The sequence below is a fragment of the Phaenicophaeus curvirostris genome, chromosome 20, assembly GCF_032191515.1.
Source record: "Phaenicophaeus curvirostris isolate KB17595 chromosome 20, BPBGC_Pcur_1.0, whole genome shotgun sequence".
In the NCBI taxonomy this organism is placed as follows: Eukaryota; Metazoa; Chordata; class Aves; order Cuculiformes; family Cuculidae; genus Phaenicophaeus; species Phaenicophaeus curvirostris.
In genome coordinates this window covers 1,431,314-1,450,087 of record NC_091411.1, presented here as the reverse complement: position 1 = coordinate 1,450,087, position 18,774 = coordinate 1,431,314, and the positions used below count along the sequence as shown (strand labels likewise).

Genomic DNA, 18,774 nt, shown 5'->3' with positions numbered 1-18,774 from the left:
TGGTGTCCCCGTGCCACAGCTGAACCCACAACATGCCCAGTGCACAGACCAGGGGTGTTGCATCACCTGCAGCCACACATATTGTGTCACCAGCAGCCACAGAGTCACTTGTGTGGGTCCAGGGAGGGTGAGAGGCAATGGGCTGAGGGTTGGGGAGCAAGGCTGGGGTAGTGCAGGGGGCACAGCCAGAAGAACCGGAGTCACAGAGGGTGAGGGACGTGGTTGGTGAAGGTGGAGAGGAACAGGAGGAGCAGCAAAGCCTCTGAGTCAGGAGAGGACACTCACGGAGTTGCCCTGGGGACTGATTGGTGCCTGTGGACTCTCCCACACCTCCCCAACCACCCAGCCAATTAAACCAAAGAGGGGGCAAACCAAAAAAAGAAAGATCAAACAAATGAACACATCCTTCCGCCTGGCTGGAACACTTTGCAGTGGGATGAGATTATTTCCTGCTGCTGAGTCCCAGCAGGGCTGGCCTGGGATGGTCATCCCCAACCTAGCCAAGAGCCATGTCACCAGGGTGTGTTGCTTGACGTGGGGGGACGGTGCCACATCCGCCCCCGTGCCACTGAGCTCTCCTGTGAGCAGCTTTTCCAGCACTTTGTGGCTGCCCTGGGGAAGAGCCAGCAGCTGGTGTTTTCCTGCCCTGCTCCTTGAGGTAAGGCAAGCGCTCTGCTGACATTGGGGATGCAGGGGTGGCCTGTGGCACTTGGGAGTGTGGGAGGGCTGCTGGGGATAGCCTGGCAGGCAGGACTACCCACATCCCTTCCCAGGACTCACTCCTTTTGCAGAGAAGTCACCCACCATGCCCGGGGCCATCAAGTCCCGCACCAAAATTGCCCAGGGCCTTGCCCTTCATGCCTGGGAGTGCGATGCTGCGGCCAGGCAACGTGGACCAGCTGCAAAAGCTGCTCCCACCCTTCTGGAAGCATCCACCCGGCTGCACCCTCCACCAGTTGATACACGTTCCCTGCCTGGTGCAAGCCATGGGGTCACTTCACTCCCTGGCTTCCAACTTCCCTTGGTTCCTCAAGCCTTGGGCCAACTCCTTCACGCTCTGGAATGTGCTCTGGTAAAACTACAAATCTCCCCTCTGGGATTGTTTTTGTTGCTGTGGCAGTAAGTTCCCAAACCCAACTGCTCCTCCTTGGCTAAAAGCCTGCGTTACGGGAATTTCCCGGCTCACTCCCAGCCCTGAGGTCTGGCCCTGGGGACACGCTCTGGGAGCGCTCTGGCTGCCCTGTGCCGGTACCCACGGACCCAGGCGGGTGTGCGATAAAGTCACCGAGATTGGAAAGATTCACTTTGGTGTTTCATTCGTGGAAGACTTAAAGACAACACATAGGTGTCAGGATTGGGACCTGCATGACGTCCTGGATAGTTCTTGAGTTTCATGACCCCAGAATTTGTCTTGCATTCACTATATTGGCTCTTACAGCGTTCCTTGGTCACTCAGTGACCAGCAGGAAGCTGCTGGCTGTGGGCAGGTCTCCAGCCACGCCAGGGGCCAAGGCTGCCCACGCCTTGTTTTTTCTTTTATCTTTCATACCTTTCACATGCTGAAAGCGTTCACAGCCAAAACACTAACTCCCCAGCCAAGTCTTACCCCAGCATATCCTTTAGGAAATGGCCTGATTCATGCATGGGAAAGGTAGATTTTTATCACTAAATTGGCTTTTCAAGTCACTGCTCCCTGCGAGCCTCCTCCGTGCTGGCTCTGATGCCAGGATCACTCCAAAGCTTTACAAAGTATTTTGTGGTGCAAGACCTCTAACCCTGTCTGCAGTGGGGTCCCTGCTCCTCGTGGCTGCCCCCAGTGCGTGGGGGCTGCTGGGGCTGCTGGAGAGAGGGGTGGCCTCAGCCTGGGCAGTGGGTGAGGCCGAACGCGGGGCTGAGCTGGAGGCTGTGGCTGTGAGCTGCTCTGATGTGGCTCAGCAGCATCCTGGCACCCCAAACTTGGCACCTGGCTTCACAAACAGCACGTAAAGGGAGAAGTCTCCTCACCTGTGTCTATCCAGACCACCACGCTGACCACATCAACCACATGTATTGCTGGTGAGGTTCTCGCATCCCCCAGAGCTCTCAGAACCTTGCTGCTTTTCTTGTTGTTTTATTTATGGCTCCCAAACAGCAATGGGAATGCTAATCCCACCTAGCTCACCAAAGCTGGTGCAGCCTTGCATCCTGGGAGAGCCTGGTTGGTGGTTTAGGGTGTCAAAAGCAACATTTGCAGCGGAGCAGGACCCCTGGTGACTTTCCCCACCTGCCTTCCCCAGCTTCATGTGGCGAGTGCCGACACCGAATCCCAGTCTGGGGTGTGGTAGCACTGTGGTTTGGTTATCTCACACACAAACTAATTCCCTTGACCAAGATAAAAGGCTCGGTTGCCTGTGCCAGGTCAGTCCTGCTGGGAAAATTAGAGGAACCTGGCAGCCCTGCCAAGAACAGCTGCTTAGCCCTGCCTGGAGGGACAGAAGCTGTGGGACGCCCCTACCCGGTGCTGCCTCCACATGGAGGACCTGCCTGCAGTCCAGCTTCCCAAATCTTTCTGAATCAACATAATTTAGCTTTGGATTTGGTTTTATTTGGATAAGCTCCCATATCTAATTTGCGTGTAAACAATGGCAAACTGCAGCCTTCTTAGCTCAGCTTCCAGATGGGGGAAACGCAGAGACAAGCAGCCAAAAAGTTACCGGAGAGCACCTAGAAACTGAAGAAGTAAGTAGAGTTTCATCCAGATTTGTCAAGAAATGGCACTACCCCAAACTGACAGCCTTCTTATTGGGGGCAGCCACTCTGGAGAGGAGAGAAAGGGTACACAAGGTATCATGGAAGGGTTACCCTCAAGTAGCATGGACCTATAGGAAGAGTTATATGTTCAGAGAGTCTGGGCTGGGTAGGTGGGATCCATTGTTGCTTTTGGGGTGTCCCTGGTTAAATGGCCAATGTGTGCAAAAGCAAGTATCACCTGAAGAGCATGGTTTCTGGGTTGGTGTTCCCAGGACTTCATCTATAGCTTTTACAGGATAATTTAGAGAGTCAGCAAGGCTGTAATTGAAAGCTCCGGTTAATTTTGAGTCACAGCTCTTGGAAACATCATAGAATTATAGAATGGTTTGGGTTGGAAGGGACCTCACAACCCATCCAGTTGCACCCCCTGCCATGGGCAGGGACACCTCCCACCGGATCAGGGGCTCCAAGCCCCATCCAACCTGGTCTTGAACACCTCCAGGGATGGGGCAGCCACCACTGCTCTGGGCTACCTGGGCCAGGGCCTCCCCACCCTCACAGCAAAACATTTCTTCGTAAGATCTCATCTCAATCTCCCCTCTTTCAGCTGAAAATTTTTCCACCTCCCTGATCAAAAGCCCCTCCCCAGCTTTCCTGGAGCCCCTTTCTGTACTGGAAGCTGCTCTAAGGTCTCCCCAGAGCCTTCTCTTCTCCAGGCTGAACAAGTCCAAGATGTGATGAGAAGCGTGGAGCAAGCCCAGAGAGGAGTTGCCGGGATGGAGGGGGACAAGGAGGTGGAAAGACTGAAGAGAAGGAGGTTGTGGCAGTGGTGACCTCCCTGGAGCAATTTCTCAGAAGCTTAGCTGAGACTTGGAGGAGAAAGAGGTGTTGCAGAATGCCAGTGGCGCAAGGTGGGGATATATGGGCTGTCTGGCTGGCCACAGCTCACCCACTGCTGTGGCAGAGGAGCTGGCTCCATCATGGTACTCGCTGTCCTTGTCCAAACCAGGCTGGCAGCTTGAGGGAGCCCTCCCACAGCCAGAGGGGCCACAAGGAGAGTCACAGGCAGGGAAACTGGGATGTGTTTAATAGTGATACACACTGGGAAAAAACAGTAGGGAGGAGGAAAAGGCTGGTGTGCTGTTTGCCAGCTAGGAACAGCAGGCCTGGGCATCCCAAAGGCAGCTTTAAATGGCTCCAACTCCACCAGTCTTGCTGGAATTGGACTGGGAGGGAGGGCTGGAGCTGATCGCTGCTGGGATGAGTTGCAGCAAGAGCCTACATGAGTCTGGAAGGGGAACGGGAGGCAGGAGCAAGCAGTGCATCTCCCCCAAACACATGGGACCTGCACTGAGCCACTGCCTGCAGCTCCCATGGCCAGGGCTGGGGCAGAAATTAAACAACAGGGAAATGAGGCTCCCTTTCAGCTCTGAGTCAGGGTGTTTTCCTTTCGGAAGGTGCAAAGAAGATGTTAGCAGTGGAGATGACCTCATCTCACAGAGACCACTCATCTCGGTGACGGGCGGCAGTGGCCAGGCTCAAACCCTGCCATCTCCTCACCAGCCTGGCAACTTCCTTCTGCGTCGCAGAGTCACTTCAAGGGCCACAGACGAAGAAATACATGTGAAAAGCAGATCAAACAGGGGTGTGTGTGTGCTGTAGCCATCCTTATCCATAGCAGATCTGTCCACCTGCAGTCAGGAGAATGAGATGTTTAGGTCACCTTTTCAGTTATGAGAAAATAGAATATTTAGCTCTCAGCAGAGCACATCCCTGAAGGCAAACAGGGCTGGGGCTCGCCAGCACCCTGGGGAGCCACGTGAGAGTGGCTGCTCCTGCAGGCCAGACACCCCAGGGCCCTTCCAGGTCCTGCCATGCTCCACGCTCGGGCACCGCGTCGCCCTGCAACCCAACCCACATTTTATCAGACACCCCTTTGGGTGGGATCTTCTGAAGAAAATTGAGGGCTGCACTGGAGGTGGCACAGAGCCTGGGCAGCATCGCCTGGGAGAGGTGCAGGCACCGCACATGGAGCAGGTGTGGGCAAGAGGGGAAAGAGCCTTCTCCCTCCTGGAGTGCCAAGGTGGAAGGAGAAGGGGCTGCTGCTCAGCTGGTTCAGAAGAAGAAGGTAATTATCTAATTAGTTAATCAAGGGGCCTCTGTGGGAGCTGGCATGGGTGTGATAGGGGCTGTGTGCAATGCCGTGTGCTGGGAGGACCAGGCAGGTCTCCAGCAAGCCTTTCACCTGGTCCCATGGGGTCTCATGGGCTCTACATCCCCTGACTCACCATGTTTCCTCCCAGCATCATCTTTCTGTCTCTCTAAGGGTTTGGCTGGGAGGATTCTGCCAATAAAATCTTTAAGCCATTCACTGTGACTTGGCTCAGGAATATCCAGCGTGTATAGGAGAAGCATTACCTTTTATCACATTTGTTAACTGAACCCTTTCTAAAATATATCAACTGTAGCGATTAAGGCACGGTCCCCATCAAGGTCGGAATGGAATCACTTTATTGTGTAGAGGCGAAGCCTTATACAGTGTTTCTCTACCTAGCTAGCAGCTACCCCAGTGAATTTCTACTTCTAAAGATCCCACGACTACAGTGATAAAGTGCAAAAACTACTTGCTACAGACATGCCCCTTATCTTCATGTTTTCCTTCTTTGCGTGTTAGTCTTACACATTCCTTTCTTACGATCTCACGGGTCTTGCTAAAGATTCCAAGGTCTCAAGCTGGGGAGCATGAGTGCATCGGCCACTTGCTCTGAGCTTGCTGCTGTTACTGCAGGTGTGCTAAAGATCCCCTCTCCCAGCAAAGTGTCTGTCCTCGCTCCCAGCCCTGCTTTTGTCCAGCAGCCCAGCCTGTGGTGGCTGTAGGATGGCAGATGGGTCCTAGGAAAGAGCCTTCTGGGAGAAGGGGGTTGCTAGTCCCTCTCAGTCAGGGCAGCTCAGAGCCCTGCAGCTCCGAGGGAGGGAGAGAGCTACAGAAGGTGCAGGAGCTCCCTTGCAACCAGAGTTTAGTTGAGCCACTTGCCCAGACCCAGCGGTGCCACATGCCCTCAGCATGAGCACAGCCCCATCCCGAAGCTCTGCCCCGAGCCCTGCCAGGCCCTCGGCACCCAGCCTGTTTGCTCAAGAGAAGTGCTGGTGAAACTGGTTCTCCTGCTTTTTCACATCCATGTTTCCTCCCAATTTTGCACATCCACATTTCCTCCCAAGAGGGAGGTGGACACTCAGGACCCCAGGAGGCAGGTGAAGGGCTCTGGTGGACGGGGGATGTCTCCTGGTCTCACTCACGGCTGTGAGATGTGCGGCTGCTGTGCAGGGGATGGACATATCAGCCCAAGTTAAAAGGAACCAGAACACCACAAACACAGCTTTCACAGGGACCAAAGCACGGCCGAGTACAGTTGCCCGTGCTCTGCTCCGTGGTGTCACCCTCACCAGCTCTGCCCCAACCTCCAACCCTCTGGGGCTGTGTCTGTCTCAAGAGCAAGGCTGAGTCTGGTCCTGCATCCTTGCTAGGACAAGATCCATGCAAAATGCGTGGCTGAGTGCTCCTGCAGCTCCAGAGCACGAGGGCTCTTTGTCATGAACACAGCTCCTTGAGGGACTGGATCCCTAAAGTGGGGCCACAGACCATGGATGGGGACGTGTGGGGACACATGGCCCCACCTGCCTGAGCGCCTTGTCCTGCTCACCATGTTCATGAGCACCTCACCCATTGCTCTCAGGACCTGGAAGTACTGAAGCATTGCAAAGCTTGTGTGGTAGCCCCAGCTGCACCCCAATTCCCTGCTGGGACAAGTTCCAGGCTGGATGCAGACCTGGGATTCTCCCATCCATCCCATCTTTCGGTACACTAGGAGCCCCTGCTGTGCATCACGACCAGTCGCTGCTGCACCAGCTCCATCTGTCCTTCACTGCCCTTGTGCTCACATGGACCAGGGCTCTTCCTGGCTGAGCTTGCCCCAAACTGGTGGCAGCAGGTTTGCCAAAGGACCGAGCTTAGAAAAGAGACCCAAATTCCTGTAAACAGAGACAGAAACAGCAGCGCAGACAGTCCTGCTGCTTGGAATGAGTGGATGGAGTCACCACAGGCTGAGGGAGATCACAGCTCCCTCCCAGCTGGGAAATCATTACCTGTCCCTCTGGCTGAGAGGCAATTAAGATATTATCACAAAAATTCTGGAACTATTTATTTACTGCAGAAGGATCAGAAAAAATAAAATGTAGGGTTGCTCAGCCTGGATTTGGAACAGGAGCCAGAGGGTTTGGTCGGCTCTGGGTGCACACAGGCATCATTTGTCCAGGAGCGCCCAGGGCTGGTCAGTGTGGGGACCTCTGTGTGGGGACAAGTCCCCCTGGCTCAGGGCAGCCCTGAAAGCCACTGTGCCATCGGCGGGGGATTTCCAGACCTGGGAAGGCAGTGGACACTCGTTCATAGAATCACAGAATCATAGAATCACCAGGTTGGAAGAGACCCACTGGATCCTTGAGTCCAACCATTCCCACCAATCACTAAACCATGTCCCTCAGCATCTCGTCCACCCATCCCTTAAACACCTCCAGGGAAGGTGACTCAACACCCTCCCTGGGCAGCCTCTGCCACTGCCCAAGGACCTTTTCTATGAAAATATTTTTCCTAATATCCAGCCTGAACCTCCCCTGGTGGAGCTTGAGGCCATTCCCTCTTGTCCTGTCCACTGTCACTTGGGAGAAGAGCCCAGCTCCCTCCTCTCCACAACCTCCTTTCAGGTAGTTGGAGAGAGCAATGAGGTCTCCCCTCAGCCTCCTCTTCTCCAGGCTAAACACCCCCAGCTCTCTCAGCCGTTCCTCATAAGGCCTGTTCTCCAGCCCCCTCACCAGCTTCGTTGCTCTTCTCTGGACTCTCTCCAGAGCCTCAACATCCTTCTTGTGGTGAGGGGCCCAAAACTGACCCCAGGATTCACAGTATTCACTCCCCTCCAGCGAAGCCATGCGAGTCCAAAGGTTATGTGTTTTGCGGAAGTGGAATGTGGGAGTGGTGGCACTCTGTGGCCTCCAGGTATCCATCCCACCCACACATGAGCTGCTGCAAAGGGGATTGTTGTGAGAAGAGGGACTGGGTTGAGGTGTGAGCCCCGGCTGGCCGGCAGCAGCGTGTGGCACAGCTCAGTGACCAGAGCCAGAGAGACCCCGGGCGATGCTGCTCCCTTGGGTTCACAGGGCAGTACGTTCAGTGCCCACACTGGGACCTCTGAAACCACCAACCCTCCCACCACAGGAAAAGCTGTGCTGGAAAGGTCATAGGCAACGAGGGCTCCCCAGCACCTATTTCCCTTCTGGCACTGCAGTGTTTGACTGAGCTGAGATAAGGCAGCTGGGAACTGAATCTTTTCATCAAGATCAAGGTTGTGATAGCCCTGGCAGCCTCTTATCAGGGAGCTGAATCAGCAGGAAGCAGCTTTGCCCTATTGCCCAGCAAGAACACTCTGTGTCCACCTGCCCTCCCCGTGCCCGGGTAGGGGGGCTGGGGCTGCAACACCCACCCCGCACCCAGAACCTCCAACGTGAGCCTGGAGCAGTGGGAGGCTGCCGGAGAGGACATGAGCCTTCCTCACCATCCCAGCTCTCCTTGGGTCCCTGTGTCTGCAGGGATCCCTACCCCAGCAGAGCTCGAAGCTGTGTCACACACAAGGAGGCAGGGACTGCAGACAAGAAGAAGTCTTGGTCCTCTTGGCTTCTCATGTCTCCCTGGCAAAGCTCAGCAAGTGCGGCAGACACCCCTTGGCAGGGCCATCCTCCTCTGATTAATTTCCCTTCTCATTGTGATAAAATTTATTATCAAGGCACTCTGTAAGCGATTCGGGGCACTGGAAACTGGAAATATCACTTCCACATCTTACAGCCCTTGTGGAGGCTCATAATGGGAATAGGAAGAGTGGTGAGAGCAGACAGAGAACAAAAATGTGTGTGTGTATGTGTATGTGTGTGTGTGTACAAAGAAGCAGGGAGACAAGGGTTAAAAGGAGAGGTGTGTGCTAATTGCTGGAGGGCTCCTATGTGTGATTTCATTCACATGAGGAGGAGGAACTAATTGGAGGAAGATAAGGTGTCCGGAATATGCAGACCAGAGCCATAAATACACCTGTAAGACAAACAAGGGAAGAGAGTTTCAAGACTTCTGCCTAAAGCTGATGACATCTGAAATAAAATAATGGGGTGAAGATTTTCAAGCAGTATCCACTTCCAAAGGATATAAAAGGCAAGTCCAAGTCCAGTTCCAAGCTGGGGGTGCTGCCAGCAGCGGAGGAACCCAGAGCCACTGCAAGAACTCACAAGCGGTCCCACCTAGGACGTGTCTGGGTGCTGGTGGGGGCACGGGGCTGGGTTTGCTGGCAGGTGAGCTGACCTTACGTACCTCTTGTAAAATAAACCCACCTTCTCCTTCTGCAGGCACTCCCAGCAAGGGTGTCTGCAATGTCCCGTGCCCTCCTCTGTTTGGGGCAGTGTTTCTTTTGCTTCTTCTGGACCTGATCCTTCATGGCAGTGGTGAGCGGAGCGGGAGTGGGAGCAGGACCTGGAGGACTGTTATGATCCCATCACGGCTGTGCCAGGCTTCTGGGCAAACAACCCTTCTTTACTCCAGCTCCCTTATTTTATCCTAAGAATGCTTTCCCACGGAAAGATCCATCAGGATTTCCAAGTTACGCAGCTTGAGATAGTGTCAGCCTGGGGACAGCTTTCAGATCTGATCTCCTTGCAGCTCTCACTCTCAGGTGTTGTTCTCAGCTGGCCACGTCCCATCACCTTTCTCCTGTGTTTGTGTTTGCAGGAGCCTTCACCATGATGTTCGCTAACAAGAAGCACTTCACCGCTGCCATTGTCGGGGCACTGGTTGCACTCTCCATCATTGCCCTTGTTCTCAGCCTGGTGAGGATTGAAGATGTCACCCTGCCACCCACAGTCAAGGTGAGCCCAGAAGAGGGTCCCTGAGCAACACTGCAAAGTCCAGTCTCCTTGGGCAGGTGCTCAGAGACAAGAGCTTATCGTATGGGTTAGGAGGTAGAGGGCGATCAGGAGGATTGTGGTAGCTGGGTGGGTGTTTTCTTCCCATCTCAAGATGCAGGCAGAGGAAATAAAGCCTGGCCACTGTGAAGCCAGGGAGGGAATCCTCCTCTGAAAGGGAATCCTCATGTGTTTGATGCGTTCCAAGGAGATTACCTTGGGGTAGATGGGTAGGGCAAAGCCCTGCCCCACTCCCTCTGCCCTCACGGGACACGGCACCGCAGGGTGATACAACTCCACATGGTCTTTGTTCCTGCCAGCTCCCACCAGCCTGGTCCCAGCCCGCTCACACGATGACATGAGCCGACACAGCTCCTCCCTGTCCCTCCCTACAGCTCGGCATCTCACCCTGGTTGCTGGAAGAGGGTTGATGTGGGTTCAGGGTGAGGTGGAGGGCTTTCCAGGGGAGAGGCGCACGGCTGGGTGCTCTGGGACTGCCCAGACTGGGTGCAGCCGTGAGGGTAGCAGTGAGCACTGGAGATGGGGGAGTTGCTGGCCCCAAGGTGGGGCACAAAAGGTAGACACAAAAGGTGTGTAACCGAGGAAGAAAATAAAAAAGCATGAGGAAACAACCAAGAAAATGTTTGTGTGAGCTGGCATTGCTGGACAGACCTCAGGAGAGGGAGGGAAAAAGCTCTTCAGCTGCTGTGAGAAATGCCCGTGCTGAGGCCATGTACGGTCATCGCTCTGCTCTGCCACAGAGCAGGAGGATGTGCCTTAGGGAGATGGTTTTGGGGACATCTTCTGACCCCACAACCGTGAAAGGGCCATGGTGGGGCCAGGAGCAGGCTGCTGCTCCTCCCAACAGCATGATGTCTTGGTTTGTCCTTCCAGTATGGAATGGTATTTGACGCAGGCTCGTCCCACACCTCTCTGTTTGTCTACGAATGGGATTCAGATAAAGAGAACGACACCGGAGTGGTCAGCCAGACCTTGTGCTGTGATGTCCAGGGTCAGTATCCCCCTGCCGTGGGCTCAGTGCTGCCCTGTGTGTTCGTGTGGTGGGTGGGACGACCTGGCCCTCCCTCTCTTTGGCCTCTGCCCGTCAGGCTGTCACTGTTGGTGTGGTGGGAGCCCAGGTTGCAGAAAGGGTGGCTCCTGACCCCCCGTTGGCTCTATTGTTGAAGGGCTCTTAGCACCATGTAGTGCCCAGACCCTTGGTAGGACTGAAGCACCTTGGTGGAGCTCTAGATTTTCCACCTTACACTGTCCCCAGCTGCCTATGCCACCATCCTGGCTGGAGAAGGCTTCATCCATGGAGCTGGGGATAGTGCTGAAAGCATGGGAGATGTGGGAAAGCCATAGGAGAGGAAAATAAGCATGGCTTGAATAGGCCTTGGGGACCAAGGGATCCTGGCAAAGACCCCTTCGTTACTCAGAGATGATGCCCCATGTCCACATGCTCCCATATCCCTGTCCCCAGCCATTCCCATTAGCTTGTTCCAGCCTGACTCTTTTCCAGGGCAAGGCATATCGAGCTATGCCAATGATCCTCCAAAAGCTGGTGATTCCCTAAGAGAGTGCCTGGATAAAGCCCTGAAGGTCATTCCTGCTGCAAAACAGAGGGATGTCCCAGCTTATCTTGGAGCAACGGCAGGCATGAGGCTGCTGAGGTATTGTTGTGGGGCACGGGTTGGACGGAGCAGCGGCCAAGCTCCAGGACACAGTGTCCTGCGCGGGTCCAGGATGCCAGGACCTCACAGCTCTGATGTGGCCCTGAGAAAGCGACCAAGGGAGTGGGGAGAGGGCAGCCCAGGATGCCCAGGGAGGTGGTTGAGTCACCTTCCCTGGAGGGGTTTGAAGGACGGGTGGATGAGGTGCTGAGGGACATGGTTTAGTGATTGATGGGCGTGGTTGGACTCAATGACCCTGTGGGTCTTTTCCAACCTGGTGATTCCATGATTCTATGATTCTATGACATACAAGTGTTTGTGCTGTCCTAAGTGATTGAACTTGAGGCAGAGAAGCAGCTTAGAGCTGGTGGCATCCTGGGACCCTACATCCCAGGATGGTGCTGTGTGCCCAGTTCCAAGCAAGAAATGCTTCTCAGAGCCCTTCATTTGCTCTTCAACATTCCTTAAACACAAGAGAGCTGAGATATCACCAGGACATGTGCCCTCTGCCAAGATGGGTGGGTGCTGGCTAGGGAGCAGGGCAGAGGTAGGAAGCGATGGGATGCTGCAGGACCTGCCCCTCCCTTTCACCAGCCCGTGAAAATTCCCTTCAAGCATCAACTTTCATTTCATGCTGTTTGGTTTTATGGTTGCAGATATCTAACATGATTTCTGTGCCCTGGCAGTCAGACCCTTTCTCTGGGAAGGTGCCAGGGAACATGCCAGCAGCCCCCACACTGAGCCCTGACACCAGGCTGGCACCTTCCCAAAAGACCCACTCCAGCTCTGCAGCCGAGCCTGGCTTTGGAGCAGTTGGTGGGTGATCTTCAAACCCGGGGTTGCAGCACACTCCCCACTGGCCTCCAGCGCTCTGAAGATACTCAGGTAGGGAAAGGGGGCCTGGCAAACCTCTGTGTGGCTGGGATCAAGCTGCACTGGAGGAAGGAGGTTGCTGCTGCTCCTGGATTTGGATGCCAAGCCCAGGCAGCTGGGATTTCAGCGATACGAGCAGCTTTGACAAGTGATGTAGCAGGAAACACCAATTCAAACAAACTACTTGCTGCAAAACCCTGGCGTATGGGAAAAAAATCATACTGGCTCCTGGTGTTTCTCCTGTAGTGTGGATGTAGCTCGGTGTGTGTCCTGACCTTTGAGTCCTTCTTAGGGAGCAGAACAGCTCAGCGGCAGACCAAGTCCTGGCTGAAGTTGCTAAAACCATGCGAGATTACCCTGTGGCTTTCAAAGGGGCTCGAATCCTTACGGGAGAAGAGGAGGGGGCTTACGGCTGGATCACCATCAACTACCTGCTGGAGTCCTTCACCAAGGTGGGAGAAGGGGGAGACACCTGGCTCCTGTTGGCTAATGCAGTTCTGATTTTTCTTAAGCTTGCTTAGAGCAGAAGGAAAGGTAACGGCTTCTGGGGATCATAGACTCCTAGGATGCCCTGAGCTGGAAGGGACCCACAAGGATTGAGTCCAATTCCTGTCCCTGAACAGGACACCCCGACATTCACCCTGTGGGGCTGAGGGTACTGGCTAAATGCTGCTGGAACATTGTCAGGCTTGGCACCGTGATTGTCGCCCTGGGAGCTGTTCCAGTGCTCCACTAGTCTCCAGGCAAAGAACCTTTCCCTAATGTCCAATCTGAACGTGCCTGCAGTAAAAGAGGAGGGAAAAGTCAGGAATGGGGGTGTCTCTGTTAAGAGACCATGTGGAACAGGGTCTCTTGGGACAACAAGGCTGGCTGTGCTGCCCACTGGGGACCATTGGCTCCTGCTGGGCTTTGTCTCACTACTTTGAGAAGGTCCATCATTGTGTGGTGCTGGGAGGCCCCAGTTTTGGTTTAATGTCCCAGTCTGAAGGAGGCTTGAACCATATCTCTTTCCTGCCCTGCTCTATCCCACCACTGCTGGCACTGTTGGGCTCCTGTGCAGGCTGCTGGGGGGGTTCTGTCCTTCCCCTCCCACCAGCACCTCTGCCACCTGCTCTCCTGGAAAGGCAGCACCTCCAAGCCAGGTCTCCACCAGCACTTTGCTCCGGGGATCGGTGACTGAGCCACGAGAGCCCACAGCGAGTTGGCACATCTTGACAGTCCAGTCCTTGGGGTTTTTTTGGCTCTGATGAACAGCCAGGCTGGTTGGGCAGGGGAGGCAGCGGGGCCTCGCGTATGGAAATGATTGACTTGAATAACCATTGAATTTGATAACAAAACCCTACTGACTTCAACAGGATGAGAATTCTGCTCAAGGCAAGTAAGCCCAGCCACGTACAGCTCAGGGAGGTGGTTGAGTCCCCTTCCCTGGAGGGGTTTAAGGGACGGGTGGATGAGGTGCTGAGGGACATGGTTTAGTGCTTGATAGGAATGGTTGGACTCGATGATCTGGTGGGTCTCTTCCAACCTGGTGATTCTATTATTCTATGATTCTATGATTCTATGAACTCCTCTCCCTCTCCTGTCTTGCCCTGGCAGTACTCCCCCAAAGCACACACCTGGCTTCACCCAGAGGCGGCCAACATTTTTGGGGCGCTGGATCTTGGAGGAGCATCCACTCAAATCAGCTTTATGCCTGAAGGTTCAGGGATAAACTGGAACGAAGCCTCCAGGTTCATGCTGTATGGGTATAACTACGACATCTACACCCACAGCTACCTCTGCTACGGGCAAAATGAGATGCTGAAGCGACTGGCGAAGCAATTGATTGCGGTGAGAGAGGACTTGGGGGAAATTGGACTCATGATACCAACCAGTCTTGTTAATGCATAAAATAAGAACAGGCAGTGCTCCTCCAGAGAGGCATCAGCAGGGACTGAGAGCAGGTACAGGTTCCTTGGAGCACTTTTTGGCAGATTTTGAGAAGAGCATGGGAAGTACTGGCAGGGGCAGCTCGGGAGAGATCTTCTGGTTGCACACAGCTGCCTCACTGTAGAAAAGGTAGGACCAGGCTTTTCTCAGAGGTGCAAAGCAACAGGACAAGAGGCAGTGGGCACAAGCTGGAACATGGGAGTTTCCAGCCAGATGTGGGGGAGATGTTTTTCCCAATAAGAATGGCCAAATATTGGAATAAGGCCCAGAGGTGCTTTGGAGCTGATGTCCTTGCAGGTACTCAGAACTTAATGGGACAAGGCTGTGAGCAACCCAACCTAGTTGGTCAAAGAGGAGGCTGGCATAGGGACTCTGTAGCTGCCCCCAAACCTCACTCCTTTGTGACTGCATGGATGTGAGGAAAGTGAACCAGAGATCTTTCTCAGGCCAGTTTTAGGAAGGGAAGAGGGTCTTCATGGAGCTACACCCTGCTAGCAGCATCCTTGGTGAGCCAGAAGGGCTTGCTCATGCTACATGTCCATGAAGGTCCCAGGTGGTGTCCCTGGCTGGGGCTGGAGCTATAGACAGAGCTAGGGCCAGGGTGGAGAGGACTTTGTTGCCCATAAAATCATGATCCTGCTCACCAACGAAGGGACCTGCTGGTTGCCTGAAACTGCTCTGCCTCCATGGGGAGAGCGTGAGACAAAGCAGAGTGAGAATCAGTATTGAGCTAGGGTCTGGGACTGCAGGTGGCCAACAAGACCAGGGTTAAACATCAGGAGGGTCTTTCCTTGCTGAGGAGATGGGAGATGCCTGTTCAACTGGCTCTGGGGGGAGTGTTGGGTGAACCCTGCCCACCAAGAGGGTTTGGAGGAGGCAGCAGCCTGCGATTTTGCTGTTCCCAGGAGTCATCCTCCAGCTCACGAGTCAATCACCCTTGCTACCCAAAAGACTACAATGAAACCGTCTCGCTGTCTTCCTTCTGCACCAGCCCCTGCACGAACCAAAGCAACACACACCTGAACACTGGTGACAGGAACGTAACCCTGGAGGGCAGGGGCAATGCTAGCGAGTGCCTGGCTGCCATCAAGAAGCTGTTCAATTTCTCAGCATGTGGCCAGAGCCAGGACTGCACCTTCGACGGCATCTACCAGCCCCCTGTCAGCGGGCAGTTCATTGTAAGGCAAATCCCATCTTCCCACCTCCCTGCCGTGGTGTCCCTGTAGCAGAATAGGGGCAAAAAGCTCCCAAATTCCTCACCTCCAGGGCACACCAGGAATTGCTGCCATCTGGTTTTCCAGCCAGCTCTTGAATTTGGACCATTTTAATAAACAGGCACTTAGTCAAACCCCAGGTTTTCCATGAAAAGAAGGCAGCTTGTCTAGTAGCCTTTGGGCAGGCTCTGCCTGCATTCCCCATGCTGCTGCAGCATCTTCACCCCAGCCCATCCCCGCTGCCGGGACATCCTCCTGGTCCGGGAGGTGCTTCCAGTACCTGAATCTGAGGAGGGACTTTTGACAAGGGCCTGGAGTGACAGGATGAGGGGGAATGGCTTTAAATTGGAAGAGGAAAGATTTAGATTAGACATGAGGAAGAAATTCTTCATGATGAGGGTGGGGAGGCCCTGGCCCAGGTTACCCAGAGCAGTGGTGGCTGCCCCATCCCTGGAGGGGTTCAAGGCCAGGCTGGATGGGGCTTGGAGCCCCTGATCCAGTGGGAGGTGTCCCTGCCCATGGCAGGGCGTGGGACTGGATGGGCTTTGAGGTCTCTTCTAGCCCAAGCCATTCTATGATTCTATGTCATGGGCAGTGATGCCTTAGGGTGGGACAAACCCCACCTCCTGCTTTGAGGCAGACGGGGGCAGATGCTTGGGTTTTTTCCACCTCAATGCCATTTCTTCCTCTTGCCTTTCAGGCCTTCTCTGCATTCTACTATAACTTCAAGTTTCTCAACCTGACTGAGGGGCAGCCGCTGGCCACTGTCAGGGAGACCATCGAGAGTTTCTGCACAAGAAGCTGGGAAGATGTACGTTTCTCCCCATGGGAGGCTGTAGGGAAGCCTTGCAAGCAAAGGGGTTCTGGGTGGAGGAGGAGAAGTGGGGACTCCCCCAGGGCAAGGCTCGCTGGTTGCTGAGCTGTGCCCTACAGAGCAGAGCCACCCCTGAGCTCTGAGAGGGAGCCAGGACCATCCTGCACTCATCCTTGTGGGCAACATTGGGAAAGGGGCAGCCAGGGCAGGTGAAGGCAGCAAAATCTCACAGGAGCTGGGGATGGAGGTGAGGCTGGAGCCCTAGTGGACAGTGAGAGGGGAACCAGCTGCTGGCACCACTCTGGGGAGGATGCAAATGGGGAAGGATGAGACCAAGAGAAGTGCTGAGACCACCACGGGGCAGGGAGCAGGACATCCTTGCATGAGGAGGCTGAGATGGAGAACCTGGGGCAGGAAGAGTTCCAATAGGTCTCTCGGTTTCCATGTGGAATGTAAATCCTCCTCAACCTCCCCCGTGGACAAGGTCCAAAATATCTGCCTGGTCCAGGAGTCTGTTTCTGGATGTTGGTGGCTGCAGAGCCATTGCCCCTCGTGCACCAGTCAGGGCATCATCCCTGCATGGAAATTGCCTGCAAATAACTTCCCTTCCTCTCCAAAAACATTGCTCCCAGCTGTCTTCTAGCTACCCTGAAGAGAATCCTGAGCGACTGCCTAAATATTGCACCAACGCTAACTACATCCTCACACTCCTCCTTGACGCCTACAAGTTCAATGAGACCAGCTGGAACAACATCTTCTTCCAGATGAAGGTAGGCAGCAACCGCAGCCTGTGGGCAGGAGTAGAGGCAGCGCCAAGGAGAAGAGCCAGCTTCCAGCTTCAGTTGTGTCTCAAGAGACCTGCTCTGGAATGCCCTGCCTGCCCCACACCCCAGCACGGCACCACGTGTGCCCTGCATCGCTGTTGCTGTGGCTTTCCTGCAGGACTAATTCCTCCTCCTCTCTCTCTGGGCAGGCAGGGAGCGCCAACGTCGGCTGGACGCTGGGCTACATGTTGAACCTCACCAACATGATCCCGGCGGAGGCTCCGGTGCAGCTGAAGGGACACGAGCCTTCCCTGTGGGCTGCGGCTGTTGTCTTCATCATCCTCACCCTTGCCTTGGGGCTTGCTGCCCTGCTCCTGCTGTTGTGGGTGTAGGAGCCTGGCTGCATTTTGGAGCACAGCAAGAACATATTGGGGCTGGAGGGCTGTCTGCTCTGTGATACCCTGTGCTTCTGCCAGCAGGACTGGCATCCTGAGCCTGGTTCAGCGAGCATGTTAACCCCTACAGCTCTGAAGAACAGAGGGCTGGTCCCCTACTCGACTGGCCTCAACATGCAGATAAGCACTATGTGAGGTTTCCAGAGGAGCTCCCTTGTGTGGAGACCTGCTGGGATCAGTCTATGCACCGCGGACCACCGAGCCATGCTTGCTGCCTCCTGACGTCCCTGCTGGCTCAGCCAGAAGGAGGGCATGCAAGGCTCTGCTGAGCTCCGGCTGGCTCTCCTGAGGGTGCATTGTTTGGCCATATCTGATGGTCCTGGAGACACAAGACAAACTGGGTACCCAAAGTCAGAAGCATGGTCCATGCCTCCCCAGAGGATCCATGTCATCTCGTCTTCCTTTTCAGGCTGGGAGAGTTGGGGTTGTTAAGGCTAGGGAAGAGAAGGCTCTGGGGAGACCTTAGAGCAGCTTCCAGTACAGAAAGGGGCTGCAGGAAAGCTGGGGAGGGGCTTTTCACAAGGTTGTGTAGTGATAGGATGAGGGCGAATGGATTTAAATTGGAAGGAGGAAGATTTAGATTAGACATTGGGAAGAAATTCTTTACAATGAGAGCGGGGAGGCCCTGGCCCAGGCTGCCCAGAGCAGTGGTGACTGCCCCGTCCCTGGAGGGATTCAAGGCCAGGTTGGATGGGGCTTGGAGTGACCTGATCCAATAGGAAGTGCCCCTGCTCATGGCAGGGGGTTGGAACAGGATGGGCTTTGAGGTCCCTTCTGACCCAACCCATTCCATGACTCTATGATTCTTCTGGGATAAAGAGACTGATGTTCCTGAGTGTCTTCCTGGAAACAACCTTGTCCCACCAGCACAAGGTGTGGACACCACTGGTGTCAGGCTGAGACTCCAATAATCTGCGAGTCCTGCCTTGACCCTGCACACGTGGGTGACGTGGGTCCTGCCTTCAACCGCGCCTTTGCCTTTGGTTCTGCTCATTTGTCACCTGCCCTGAGGATGATTCACCTTATTACTTGCCTCCCAGCAGCCAGGGACTGACCTTTGGTGTCTCTGCAGGAAGGCAGGCATCTCACGGCACCCATCATCCAAATAAACATCGTAAAAGACAGCGAGTGGGGAAATGCCTGTGACTTCGCTCCTGGACAATTACGACTTTATTGTTTCTGTCTCCCAAGTAAGGGCCAGTGATGACGATGGGAACTCTAGGGAAAGTCAGCATCGCTCAATGCTACAGGAGATGCCCTTGGAGACCTTGTGGTGTCTTTCAGACATCAGAAAGGAGCCAGAAGGGCACAAGGACAGGCCTTTTCCTGCTG

At 54.6% G+C, this 18,774-nt stretch overlaps 1 protein-coding gene across 4 annotated transcripts; it reads left to right on the top strand.

Annotated features, from left to right (window-relative positions):
* The first annotated feature begins 537 nt into the window (after positions 1-537).
* Positions 538-17,488, top strand: LOC138729099 (ectonucleoside triphosphate diphosphohydrolase 8-like). 4 transcript variants are annotated; one of them, XM_069872959.1, is made up of 10 exons: positions 538-658; positions 9,548-9,684; positions 10,615-10,732; positions 11,243-11,393; positions 12,559-12,718; positions 13,863-14,096; positions 15,101-15,373; positions 16,110-16,220; positions 16,856-16,993; positions 17,197-17,488. In XM_069872959.1, exons 2-10 carry the CDS (start codon positions 9,559-9,561, stop codon positions 17,377-17,379), a joined length of 1,494 nt encoding a protein of 497 aa, XP_069729060.1. In that variant the 5' UTR covers positions 538-658; positions 9,548-9,558; the 3' UTR covers positions 17,380-17,488. The 4 variants fall into 4 exon arrangements, with proteins under 4 accessions (XP_069729060.1, XP_069729058.1, XP_069729061.1 ...); XM_069872957.1 differs by lacking the exon at positions 538-658 and adding an exon at positions 4,731-4,858; XM_069872958.1 differs by lacking the exon at positions 538-658 and adding an exon at positions 8,699-8,977.
* Positions 17,489-18,774: the final 1,286 nt, after the last annotated feature.

What these genes read in the sequence shown, in the direction of transcription:
- LOC138729099 (XM_069872957.1), top strand. Translation starts at nt 4,759, where the DNA reads ATGGAGCAGGTGTGGGCAAGAGGGGAAAGAGCCTTCTCCCTCCTGGAG. An exon ending in CTTGTGCTGTGATGTCCAGG is followed by an intron (nt 10,733 to 11,242) that starts GTCAGTATCCCC and finishes ACTCTTTTCCAG; the next exon opens with GGCAAGGCATATCGAGCTAT. An exon ending in GCACAAGAAGCTGGGAAGAT is followed by an intron (nt 16,221 to 16,855) that starts GTACGTTTCTCC and finishes CATTGCTCCCAG; the next exon opens with CTGTCTTCTAGCTACCCTGA.